The sequence below is a fragment of the Diceros bicornis genome, chromosome 34, assembly GCF_020826845.1.
Source record: "Diceros bicornis minor isolate mBicDic1 chromosome 34, mDicBic1.mat.cur, whole genome shotgun sequence".
In the NCBI taxonomy this organism is placed as follows: domain Eukaryota; kingdom Metazoa; phylum Chordata; class Mammalia; order Perissodactyla; family Rhinocerotidae; genus Diceros; species Diceros bicornis.
Genome location: NC_080773.1, coordinates 14,439,737 through 14,452,051, shown reverse-complemented (window position 1 = coordinate 14,452,051; position 12,315 = coordinate 14,439,737). Strand labels below are relative to the sequence as shown.

General features: G+C 49.6%; 1 protein-coding gene across 2 annotated transcripts; it reads right to left on the bottom strand.

Moving 5' to 3' along the window:
• Positions 1-2,609: 2,609 nt before the first annotated feature.
• LOC131397855 (cytochrome P450 2A13-like) lies at positions 2,610-9,650 on the bottom strand. Of its 2 annotated transcripts, XM_058530963.1 has the most exons (9): positions 9,471-9,650; positions 9,021-9,183; positions 7,993-8,142; positions 7,584-7,744; positions 6,672-6,848; positions 5,484-5,625; positions 3,957-4,144; positions 3,343-3,484; positions 2,610-2,791 (listed from the first exon to the last, which is right to left on the bottom strand). In XM_058530963.1, exons 1-9 carry the CDS (start codon positions 9,648-9,650, stop codon positions 2,610-2,612), a joined length of 1,485 nt encoding a protein of 494 aa, XP_058386946.1. The 2 variants fall into 2 exon arrangements, with proteins under 2 accessions (XP_058386946.1, XP_058386948.1); XM_058530965.1 differs by lacking the exon at positions 9,021-9,183 and having other exon boundaries at positions 9,461-9,650.
• Between the last annotated feature and the right edge of the window lie 2,665 nt (positions 9,651-12,315).

Sequence of the window (12,315 nt, the reverse complement as noted above, 5' to 3'; positions counted from 1 at the left end):
GAGAGTGCCATGTGATGACAAAGGCAGAGTTTGGAGTTATGCAGCTGCAAGCCAAGGAATTCCAAAGATTGCCAGCAAACCACCAGAAGCTAAGAAGAGGCAAGGATGGATTCCCTTACAGATTTCACAGAGAGCGTGACCCTGCTGACACCTTGATTTTGGACTTCTAACTTCCAGAACTTCGAGATGATACATTTCTGTTGTTTTAAGCCTCCTGGTTCATGATGGTTTGGTACAGTCATCCTAGGAAAATAGTACAAGGGGCTCAGCACAGTGCCTGGCACATAGCAGGCACTCACTCATGCTACTTGCTGTTACAGTATGGCAAGAACAGGTGTGTGTGTGAGTGTACGTAACTCTAGGGACTCTTGATTTGGCAGAAGAGGGTGTTAAAGAATGAGCTACCCAGAAACATCACCATCTCATCCTCCCATTTCTACAGCCATTGAGTTTTTAAAACTCTTCCACACCAAGCTATGATTCAACCTTCGCATAATCCTGTGAGGAAGGAGGCAGATGAGAAGTGAGGCCAGAGAGAGGCTCAAGAAGGCCAAAGGAGTTAGCAGCAGAGCTTGGACAAGAATCCAGGGTTCCTGTTCCCATCTCCGCCCCAGCACTATCTCTTTGCTGTGTTGGGTAGTTCGCCCTTCCAGGCACCAAAGCTCAGAGTGTCCTGTCTGGACAGGTGTGATTCAGGCATTGGTGGCTACAATATGACTTCTCTCAGCACCTTTGGTAGTACCTTGATGGACTCCTGCTTTCTCTTTTCCAGGTATAAGTTTGAGGATTACAGGGATTAATACTTGTTCTCTTTTTCCCTTCCCCTCTCCCTTGCAGGGAAAAGACCTGCTAGCCACTCTCTCTTCGCATGGGGATAGGCCTCATTGGCAGAAGCCAGCTAGCTCCAGCCCTTCTCTTGACTCTTTCTCAGAAGGAACATTCAGCTTGGACAATTGACATTTGCCCCCAGAGGGGCTGGGAATGCAGTTCCCAAAGATGTGCACAGGGGAATCTCTGATGTTAAATTCTGAGCATCAAGAGTTCCAAGCATCAGTGATTCAAATACACTGAGTCTAAAGTTCTGGTGATCGGAGATTCCAAGATTATTAATTGTGGACTCCACAGTTCCAAGATTCAACACTTTTGTTAGACTACAATTCTAAGATTTCCCCAGTCGAGCTTTCTAGAAGCCTCTTAAGGTGACATGCACACGGATGGATGAAGTGTGATTTTGACTGGATTGTTAATCTCTTTGCAAGAACAAAGGGTGTGACTTTATGGGTCCATCTTTATCCTTCTCCAATGAGCAGGAAGTAGCCAATTCATGGAACTCAAGTTGCAAAACACAGATATTGGAAATTGAGAAACTTGATAATCCTATCCTGTTATGAAGCATGCAGGGTTTAGAAGACCAAATTTCCCTTCAATTGATCTCAACCACTGGTCCTTCAGGTGTTGCAAGTTTTGTGGGGATGGGGTCTGTGTAGCATTTAGATCTATGGCTACATCTGAATCTAGATCTAACACCAAGATCTAAGGCTGATGTGTATGAATGTTCAGATGCGCACTGCTGAAGGATGCCGCTTCTAAGGGAACATACACTAACTTATTTGCGAGTAGGCAGATGATTCTGAGACTCTTAGCTCGGTCTTACTATAGATCTCAGATCCATCAGACAGGGCTCCATCTTCAGAAACTCATAGGAAATCTGACTTCATGCACACACTCAGGAGAACATGCAGTCATATACCAGCATGCACACATTTGTGCACACGCACACACGTCCATGGCTGTGCTATGACCAAAGTTCTCCCAGCATTCTTTGAAAGTGTTTCTCTCCCCCACCCACTTCATTAAGAGGGCTGAGTCCTGTCCCCAGGTCTGACTCTGATTGGACACAGTGGCCTTATCTGGTGGGGGGGCACGGAGTATGCCCTGGCATACAAAGTGTGCAAGGATGGGCAAGAGTGTGGGCAAGTGTGTAGTGAAGCCAGGTCAGCTGCCTGTCAGGGCTCTGGAAAAACCCCCTGGACAGAGCTGTTCCGGTTGTGTAGTAATATACTAAGTTGTTTTTCACTTAAGGGATGCCTTTTAAGAATCTACCCAAAGGACTGTGGGCCAAGGGTAGCCATCCCTGCACAGATCTGTGTTCAAGTACTTGCTGAGCACTTACTGTGTTCTCTGGGACCTCAGATAGAGACTTAACCTATCCGAGCCTCACGTTTGTCACCTGCGAGATGGGCAAGAACAGTGTTCCCGGCCACCTAGGTTTGTGAGCATTAACTGAGATGATGTGTAACGCTTTTAGCATAGAGCCGACACAGAGTACTTGCTCAATAAACAATAGCTGTTTGTTTTCTTCACAGTATAGTGTAAGGTTTCCCTTCCTCTCATCCCAGGTCTGAAAGTTCTAGCTCTATCAAGGTGAACAGACAGAGCCCATTCTGTTTCTTCTACTCTCCTATCCACCTTAACCCACTTCCTTTCCCGTGCCCACTCCCTATCCTGAGCCCCGCCCTTCTGCTAGCCCCGCCCCTCCTATTAGCCCCATTCTGCCCCTCCCTCCCTATTTGCTCCTCCCACGAGCCCCGCCCTGGTACAGACCAGGCTTAGCGGGGCTGGAAGCTCATGGTGTAGTTTCGTGGGATGGTGGCAAAGCCCACGTGTTTGGGGGACACATCGATGTCCTGGGGCGCCTGTGGGGACTTGAAGCGGAAGTTCTGCATGATGGCGGTGAGGAAGAGGAAGAGCTCCATTCTAGCCAGGCCTTCTCCAAAACAGTTCCGCTTTCCTGAAGAGAGGAGAGGGGAGAGGCAGATGTGAGGCTGACTCTCACGGCTGCCTTGCCGCACTGCTGACCCCCAGCTGCGTGATCCCAGGGAGGAGAGGCTAGAATATCGTGGCCTCAGAGATTTCTGAGATGTCTCTAATCCTCTCTGAGCCTCAGTTTCCGCCATACATAGGAAGGAAGTGAGCCACACCAGACTGTAGCAATAGGACTGTAGATGCCCCTTCCTGCCAAATACACACTCAAATATGGCTGCTGGACTCTCATCTCCTTCCTAGCAGTATGAAGAATTTAAGTGCCCTTGGACAAATCTCTGACTCTCTCTGGGCCTTGATTTCCCTATCTCTGAAATGCATATGATCATCCTTTTTCTTTTGCCTGTGCCCAGGCCCTTGATAGTTATGGGGGTTGCAGCTGGTTGGCTCCAGGGAAAATTCTAAAAGGGACTTCCAAGCTGGGAAAGATCTTAGGCTACGCCTCAGAGAGAGGAGCTGGGATGAAGGAGGCCCCTGTTGGTGTGAGTGGTGGCTTGACAGCAGATAGTGGTCTCTTACCAAGGGAGAAGGGCACAAAAGCATCACTCTTCTTAAACTGCCCCTTGTCATCCAGGAAGTGCTGGGGGTTGAAATCTTGGGGATTGGAGAAGAACTTGGGGTCTGTCAGCACGGAGCCAAGCATAGGAAACACTTCGGTGCCCTGGTGAGAAGAAGGCGGGGTTATTCAATAAGGTGGTATGAGGTATAGGTGTGCTGAAAGCCCATGGGGGTTGGAGGGGGAATTTGGGAGACCTAGGTAAAGAGAAATGGGAGGCATGGGAGTTCTGGTCCTCTGAAGGAGGAGGTTTGGGGGACATGGGGGTTCATGCTCCCTGAGACTGGAAGTTTGGAGACGTGGGGTTCATGTACCTGCAGAAGGAGGTCTAGGGGAACTGATGTTCATATCCCTTGAGAAAGGAAGTTTGGGGGACATGGGGTTCATATTCCCTGAGCCAAGAGGATTGGGGAGATATGGGATTCAGGAGTCTCTGAGTGGGAAGTTGAAGGGATGTGGTGGCTGGGGAAGTCTTTGATTGAGGGAGCAGGACAGGGTCTGGAAGCTTCTAAGGGGGATGGGGTGCTGAGTCAGAGGGCACAGGTTGGATGTCCCTCTAGGTGGGGCAGGGCAGCACCTTAGGGAGGACAAAGTCCCGAAATTTGGTGTCCTTGGTGACTCTGCGGGCCAGGCCCATAGGGATCATGTCTCCAAATCTTTGGATCTCATGGATCACTGCCTCTGTGTAGGGCATCTTGGCTCGGTCCTCAAACTTGGGCTGACGGTTCTTGCCAATCACCCGGTCAACTTCCTCATGGACCTTGGCTGAGGGAGGAGCGGAATGTGTTTAGGTATCTAGAGGTCTCAAGGCAGGAATGATGGTCCAAATATGAACAATGGTACGTCCATGTGTGACGTGGATGTAGACCATTCAAAACAGACTTCTGCCATATGCGTTATTGGTGCAGGGTCCTGTTCACCTGATAGCGCCAGAATCATAGGGAGGTACAAAGGAGGGGTCTTGGGGGATGGGTGGAAGGGCAGGCAGTGGCACTCAGTGGGCTTAGCACAGGAGCTATTTTATCAATTCAGATATTTTTTTTGATGCCTTAAATTTTATTTTTTTTTAATTTTTTATTTATTGCAGTAACATTGGTTTATAACATTGTATAAATTTCAGGTGTACATCATTATACTTCTATTTCTGCATAGATTACATCATGTTCACCACCCAAATACTAATTACAACCCATCACCACACACATGTGCCGAATTATCCCTTTCGCCCTCCCCCCTCCCCCCTTCCCTTCTGGTAACCACCAATCCAATCTGTCTCTATGTGTTTGTTTATTGTTGTTATTATCTACTACTTAATGAAGGAAATCATAGTATATTTGACCTTCTCCCTCTGACTTATTTCGCTTTGCATAATACCCGAAATGTCCATCCGTGTTGTCACAAATGGCTGGATTTCATCGTTTCTTATGGCTGAGTAGTATTCCATTGTGTATATATACCACATCAACAGATGGCCAACAGACACATGAAAAGATGTTCAAAATGATTAACTATCAGGGAAATGCAAATCAAAACTACAATGAGATATCACCTTACGCCCGTCAGAATGGCCATAATTAACAAGACAGGAAACAACATATGCTGGAGAGGATGTGGAGAGAAGGGAACTCTCAGACGCTGCTGGTGGGAGTGCAAACTGGTGCAGCCACTATGGAAAACAGTATGGAGATTCCTCAAAAAATTAAGGATAGAACTACCATACGATCCAGCTATTCCACTGTTGGGTATTTATCCAAAGAACTTGAAAACACCAATGTGTAAAGATACATGCACCCCTGTGTTCATTGCAGCGTTATTCACAATAGCCAAGACTTGGAAGCAACCTAAGTGCCCATCAAGGGACGAATGGATAAAGAAGATGTGGTATATATACACAATGGAATACTACTCAGCCATAAGAATTCAGATATTTTAAATATTTCAACAGCTCGTGAAATGCAGCTGGTACCTATCAGCTTAATTTTCACCCAGACTATGGATAGCAGGGCATGCCTGAGGGCCCAAGGATCTGAGAGAGTTGGGGACATTGCAGTGGTCTTATTTTGAGGATCTGTGATGCCCACTTCCCTGCCCCCTCCAGCCTTACCCTCCATATCTGGGTGCTTCATGAGCAGCAGAAAGCCATAACGCAGGGTCGTGCTGACTGTCTCTGTGCCCGCAAAGAAGAGGTTCAGCGTGGTCAATACCAGGTTCTTCAAGTAGAACACCGTGTTGGGGTTCTTCTGCTCCTGCAGGGAGAGAGGGCTTCAGGCTGAGCCCACTCCTCCATGTTCTCAGGGCCCTTCTGGGGTTTTTCTTTTGGACCCACTTCTCTTAAATCCAGACCAACGGTGGGAAGGGGGACGCTAGTTCTGCCAGGCTCTTTCTGCTCTCCAAGCCATTGCCCAGGTTGGTGGCTCTGTCTGAAATGTTCTTCTCAAATTCTTTGCGAGTTGACTATCTGTCCTTTAATTATCAGCTTAGTTGTCTTGTTTTGTGGCAGAATATTTGGAAAGACAGGGATAGTAAGAGACTGTGAGTGAGAAAGAGGGACAGAGATGGCATGATAGAATGAGTTAGAGAGTTAAAGAGATACTGATTTTTCTGAGACACAGACAGAATTTTAAGCAACAGTATCCTATTCCTTCACTAAAAATCTTGAAGCTTACTATGGAGGAATCCCTCACTTGATCCTTTCACCTTGAACTTCAGACTCCATAAATCCTGATCTCCTTTCTTCATAGAAGGGAGATTGACATCCATATGGGGTCAGGGCCCCCCCCCACTGTCTCATAGTAAAGCCAGGTCACCTGTCCACACAGGTGCATCTGATAACCAGGGAACAAAAGGTAAGAGCACGGTGGCTAAAAGCACCAGCCTTGGAGTCAGAGAGACCAGGGTTTGAGCTAGTGCCCACTGCTTCCTCGCTGTGTGACATCAGGCAGGCCACTTATACTCCCCAGGCTTTAGTTTCATCAGATGTAAAACTGGGTTTCATAATAGAACCTCCTTCAAGACCTGTTCTGAGTGTTCAGTAGTCCAATACCATAAAGCCCGTAAAACAGTGCCTGGCACATGGTAGTGTTATGGAAGTGCTTGCTGTTATCATTTGCATGCACAAGTCCTGCCCGTGGGTAAGTGCTCAGTAGATGGAACAGTGATGGTTAATTATAAGGGGGATTGTGAGGATTATTGTAATAGGGGACTCATTTGAAAGGGCCTCTGTTCTCTCCTGCCCCAGCCTGATTTCCCTCTGCCTGGCTTTGGACCTCCCCATCTGGCTGTTGGGGTGTACCTCCTGCATGTGGATGAGGAAGGAGTCGATGAAGTCCCGCGGGGAGTTGGGATCCAGGGTGCGTTGGTTCTGCTCCACCTTCTTGGCTATGAAGTCCTCCAGCCCCTTCAGCTCCTTAAAAGCCTGCTGCTGTGGCCCTGGCAGGTGTTTCATCACTGAGTAGAACATCTCATAGAGCTGAGTGTGGGGGAGAGAAGAAGGAGAGGGAAGGACACTCTCGTGGGCAGGACTTGGTGGCAGTGGGACCTGTCTCAGGGCAAGGAAGGCATTGGGTTAAAGGGACCTGCCCAGATGTTGAGGTATTTAGATGGGGCTGGATGGGAATAGACGTCTAAGTTTTCATGTGAGTTAAGTGTGAGGGCCCCTGTCCAAGAAGTTAGGTGAGATAGATTGGGACACGTATCTAGGTTTCAGATATTCAGGTGAGGCTGGATTGGAGCACATATCTAGGTGTTCAGATATTCTGGCGAGGTGGGATTGGGAGACACCTGTCCAGTTGTTTAGCTATTCAAGTAGGACTGGTATTGGGGGAAGGTCACCTGTCTAGTTGTTTAGGCATTCACGTGGACTCAGTTGGAGACAATGGTCCAGATATTTAGGGGATCTGGATTGGGAGCTATGTACAGTTGTTCAGGTGAGAGAGCTGGGTTGAGGGCATGAATCTTGCCTGCAGTCTGTGGTTCTGCTTTTGGGGGGTGGGTGGAGTGGGGGCATCTGTTGAGATATCCGGGTGTCCCCAGAGACTTGGTATTGGTCACCTGTCCTGGATCTGGTTAAGTTGTCCAAGAGTGGGAGTTGGATTTGAGGGACCCTGTCTGGAGGAGGATGGGAGTTGGGGGCATCTGTCTCCATGTGGAGGAGAAGTTGGCAGGTTGTGCTAGGGCATGGTGGAGCTGGACTGGGATGGGTTACCTGCCCTGTAGACGTAGCTGTGAACTGGAAGCTTCCCAGCATCATACGCAGCAGTGACAGGAACTCTTTGTCCTCATAGTCAAAGCGGTCCCCAAAGACAATGGAGCTGATGACATTGGAGACTGCTCTGCTCAGGAAGTAGGTGGGATCGATGAAGGTGCCTGGGGTGGGGGTGGGGGGCATCGGGGAGAGACAGGGATTTGGGGGAGAGTCACCTCAGCAGTCTAATGCCAGTCTGAGAATTTGAGGAGAGCACTGAAGTGATGAGCCAAACTTCCAGCACCAGACCCCAGAGCTGGGAGCCTGGAAGCTTTCCTCCAACCTACTCCCCTTCCTGGGCCAGAATGGGCATTTCTGCATCAGGTGTCTTTCTCCTCCTTCCCCCACACTCCAGGGAGCACCCACTTACCTCCTGTGCTCCGGAAGGCGTCATTGAGGAAGCCCGCCTCCTCCTGGATGCGCTCCTCAATGCCACGCTTGCCCACACCAAAGTCCCGCAGTGTGGTAATGGAGAAGCGCCTGAGGTGCTTGGCGTGCTCCCACTGGCTGAATGCCACACCTGGGGAGGGAGCATAGGATTGGCGAGAGGGCAGAGAGGGTGGGGGACAGACCACAGACCAGCCCCAGGGGCTCTTGGGAAGTAGAGGGGGGTAAGCAGAAAAAAGGAGTGGGAGAAAGATGGAGAGACTCTTGCAGAGAGAGCAGAGAGAGAGAGTAGAAGAGACATAGAAACTCAGAGTCAGAGAAATAGAGAGAGAGAGACTAAGCTGGAAGAAAAGAATAAAGAGAGAAGCAAGACAGATGCACAAAGAAACAGAGAGATGCAAAGACACTCATCTGAGGATATAGAGGAAGGAGGTGGGAAAGTGAGATATGTGGAGATCTGAGAGGTGGATATAAGAATGTGAAGGATTCTAAAACTGAGCCGGAGAAGAGAAAAAAATACAGACAGAGCAGCTGAGAAGGTCTGGAGAGAGGAGAGACGCTTACCAGGAGACAGAGGCTTGGGGGTTTTGAAGCAGAAATAATGTGAGATTCTACGAATGAGGAAGAAGAGAAAGCAGGAGAGAGAGAGAGAAACATGGGGAGGCACAGAAGCTGAGAAGAAGAAAAACACAAAAGACACAGGGAGATAGAAGACCAGGCTTCCAAAGCAGAAATCCGAAGAGCTTCTAAGGGACACAGAGAAAGAAGAGACCTCTGGTGAGAGAGAACAGGGAGATGGGGCAGAGAAAGGCAGGGAAGAGGAGAGACGCAGAAACTCTAAGATGATTTAGAGACACAGGGAGAGGCGCCAGTGAACAGGAGTGGGGGCAGAGAAGACAGAAGGGGGCTGTGCCACAGCCTGAGTGGATGGGGAGGAAGGAGAAGGCTAGGGACCTCACTGAAGCCATTAAGTCAGCCTGCCCACCTTCCCCCACCAGGAGGCCCCCTCACCATAGCCTTTGAAGAGCCAGTCGAAGGTGGCCTGCTCTCCTCGTCCACTGAATTCTTCAGCCTGGTCCACCAGAGCCTCCTTCACAGCTTCATATCCACACAGCACCACGACCCGCCGGGGCCCCAGGTGGATGGTGAATACTGGCCCATAGCGTTTGCTGATCTGATGGAGCAGGGAGGGAGTAGTCAGAGGGAGCAGCCCTACTCTGAACTGGCCCTGTACCCAGACCTCACATACTGGGATGCATTCCCCCCAGGTTCTGACAGTCAAGGGGATGGACATCCCAAGATCTGGTCTTTCCTGGCTAGGACCCTGATGCTGAAACTTCAAAACTCCCCTTCCCTAAGACTCTGGTCCAACTTTGACAATCCCCTGCCACAAAGCCACAGACAAACTAGGAAGACCCCCACACCCCACCCCATTCCACCCATCTCTCTGCCCCATGACACCTTCATGAGGGAGTTGTACATCTCCTCTGTGTTCAGCTGCAGGTAGTTCCCGATGAAGGGCAACGGCGTGGGTCCAGGAGGCAGCTTCCCCCAGAGCTTCTTCTGCCTCCAAACAGCCATCAGGACCATTATAGTCAGGCAGGCCAGCAAAGCCACCACAAGCAGCCCTGAGGCCGGCATGGTGGCACGGAGAGTGACTGGCAGATGGTGGTGGCTGGGATGGTTTGCCTTTATACTCCCCGGGAGAGATGGTGGATTTTGCTCCTGATTATATAATTGGCTGATTTCACCTCCCAACTACACCCCCACCATGCTCCCCGCCTAGCTTGGGACACAGCCAGCAAGGCAGGAAGAGGGGAACCCTGGGGCAGATTAATAGATAGTGGGCCTCAAGAATGAATTTGTGGCCCCTCAAGAGGAGCCAACCCAAAGCTGTGGCTTTAGGGGTGGGTGGGGCAGTAGATAAATTCCGGAGCAGAAGGTTTTGGAATATTTCCCCAGGTGAGCCCTTGAGCTGGGGATTTGGACTCTCAGAGTGAGAAGGGACCTCAAAGTTGTGGACTTGGGGGTCTCAGGAGAGAAGAATCCAAAGACTTGGAATAATGGTATTGGAATGACATAGGATGTGTGGCTGCTGACCTAAGGGTCTTTTGCTGAGGAGGGATGTAGGTTTAAATGTCTCAAGAGCAGAGACTCCAGGGAATAGATCTGAGGGTCTTGAGGTAAGGGAGGACCCCAGACTGTGGATGTGGAGTCTCTTGGAGGAGAAATATATGGAGAGTCCAGCTGGATCACTGAGTCAGTGCCTGACCCCAGGCATTGACCCACTGGTGTTTTGCACACAATACTGCCTCTTGGTGCCCAGAATCCTCATCAGAACCTCAAAGCAAGGTCGGAATAGTGTCATAGGACTGCCCATCTCTGGTTGGGAAAGAGGTAGAAGTCCATAGCCACATTTCAGTGCAAATGTCCACAGAACAGGAGAGGAGTAACTCATGGTCTCAGTTGGCAGAGGTACTGGGCAGGACTTGAGAAATAGTGATGACAACCACCAGTATGGTACCAAAAAGTACCAACTGTCTCAAGGGTTATAATTTACACAGAGCTCCACTGGTTCCCTACCCAGATCCTTAGGGAAACTCACTAGGTTGATTATCATTTCTATTATTATTGCTATTATCATTATCAGTGTTTCCCACTTTCTATATGGGTATGCTGAGGACAGAAAACAGACTGGGCAGGGGGCCCACGTGTGACTCCTGTCTCTCCTTGTTTGCAATCTTATTCCCCCACTTCTGGGACTGGGTTTTCCCACCAGTAGAAAGAGAGTATTTGGGAAGAGAATTCATATTTGACGGTGTGTAAAGTTCCCTTTAGGTCTGATTCCTGGTTCGTCAGGGCTGCTATTAGCAGGCAGAGGGAAGTACAGCAGGAGAGGTTTGGGTAAACTCCAGTGTAGGGAACAGAGATGGGCCCTGGGATGCTGAAGGTGAGAGTAGAGAAAAGATGAGTGGCCCTGCTGTCCTTCCCTCATTGACATTCTTCCTCAATAATAAGGACAGATACCCTTTGGTGAGCACTAATTGTGAAGATTAAGTCTTTGTATGCATGATCTCATCTAATCATTATAACAATGGGGCTGGTTCATTATCATCCTAATTTTGCAGTTCATAAGACCCAGACTCCATAAAGCCACTTGCTTGAGGTCATACAGGTAGTAAGTGAGGGAGCTGGGATTTGAACCCTCTCCCTTTCTTCATCATTGACTAGTCTAGCCCTCCCTGGTGCCAAGTGGAGACCAAGTTTAGCAACAGGTGGGTGCTGAGACTGGCGTCAGCATTGGACACAGGGATTACACTGGCAGGTTCTGCTATTGGCATCAGGTTGGCCCAGGGAGGGAATGGTGTCATGTTGACATTGAGGTTGCCCCCTGGTAGACATTAGGATTGAAAACAAGTTAGCACTAAACTTGATACCAGGAGAACATTAATAGAGCCACTTGTGGTGCCAGGAGGGCTCTGAGAGTAGGCCCATGTGGCCATTGAGGCTTCAGGAGGACATGAGGCACCATATAGGCTCTGAGGTTGGTCCCAGCAGACTCTGACATGTGCATCAGGTGGATGCTGACATTGGTCCTATGTGGGCCTGAGAGGGGTCCCAGCTGGGTACTGGGCAGGCTCTGACAGTTGGACTACTCCTCAGGTGTTTCCTTTCATTTTGGACAAGTGTAGGCGGGTGAGGTTGGCACCCCCAGGACTGGCTCTTGCTCAAATCATTCTAGGCCACTGAACTCTGAGTGCTGTGGGGAGGGAACGATGGGCAGAGAACAAAGCAGAGAAAGGAAAGTTGTTTGTTGGCTTTGGAGGGAGAAGAGGAGGGAGGAGGATTAGCACGGGCTTGGCATGCATTGATCACCCCAGTCCCATCACCAGCCTGCATCTGCGTTGGCCACAAGCGTGGACTCCTCCTCTTGCCTCTTGCTCCTTGAGAATGAGGGAACTAGAAATTTGGGGAGTTTGTTTCTCAATGGGATTGTCACCAGAAATGGCACTGAGTGTTCAGAAGGCTGCCATGAGCTGGGCAGGGAAGGGTTGAGGGGATAAGACTGGAAGAAGCACTTGGAGACAGAGAGGTCAAGGGAGGTTGGCTTGTTGATAACCCTGGAACACGGAGTGAGAGATCAGTGTCTGTCATCACCTGGCTTACCTCCTAGAGGCAGGACACATGCAAGTGTGCAGTGTCCCAGGATAGGCTTCTAGAGTGAGCTGGTCGTGAACCCAGGAAATCCCTTTTCCTATCTGGGCCTCAGTTTCCCTTTCTGGACAGATGATACAGTGGTTAAGAG

Excerpts from the sequence above, each read along its gene's own strand:
- LOC131397855 (XM_058530963.1), bottom strand. The coding sequence starts at position 9,650 with ATGCCGGCCTCAGGGCTGCTTGTGGTGGCTTTGCTGGCCTGCCTGACT. Across the intron at positions 8,143-9,020 it reads CTGGCTCTTCAAAGGCTATG|GTGTGGCATTCAGCCAGTGG; the intron begins GTGAGGGGGCCT and ends CTCCCTCCCCAG. Across the intron at positions 2,792-3,342 it reads TTTTGTGCCCTTCTCCCTTG|GAAAGCGGAACTGTTTTGGA; the intron begins GTAAGAGACCAC and ends TCCTCTCTTCAG.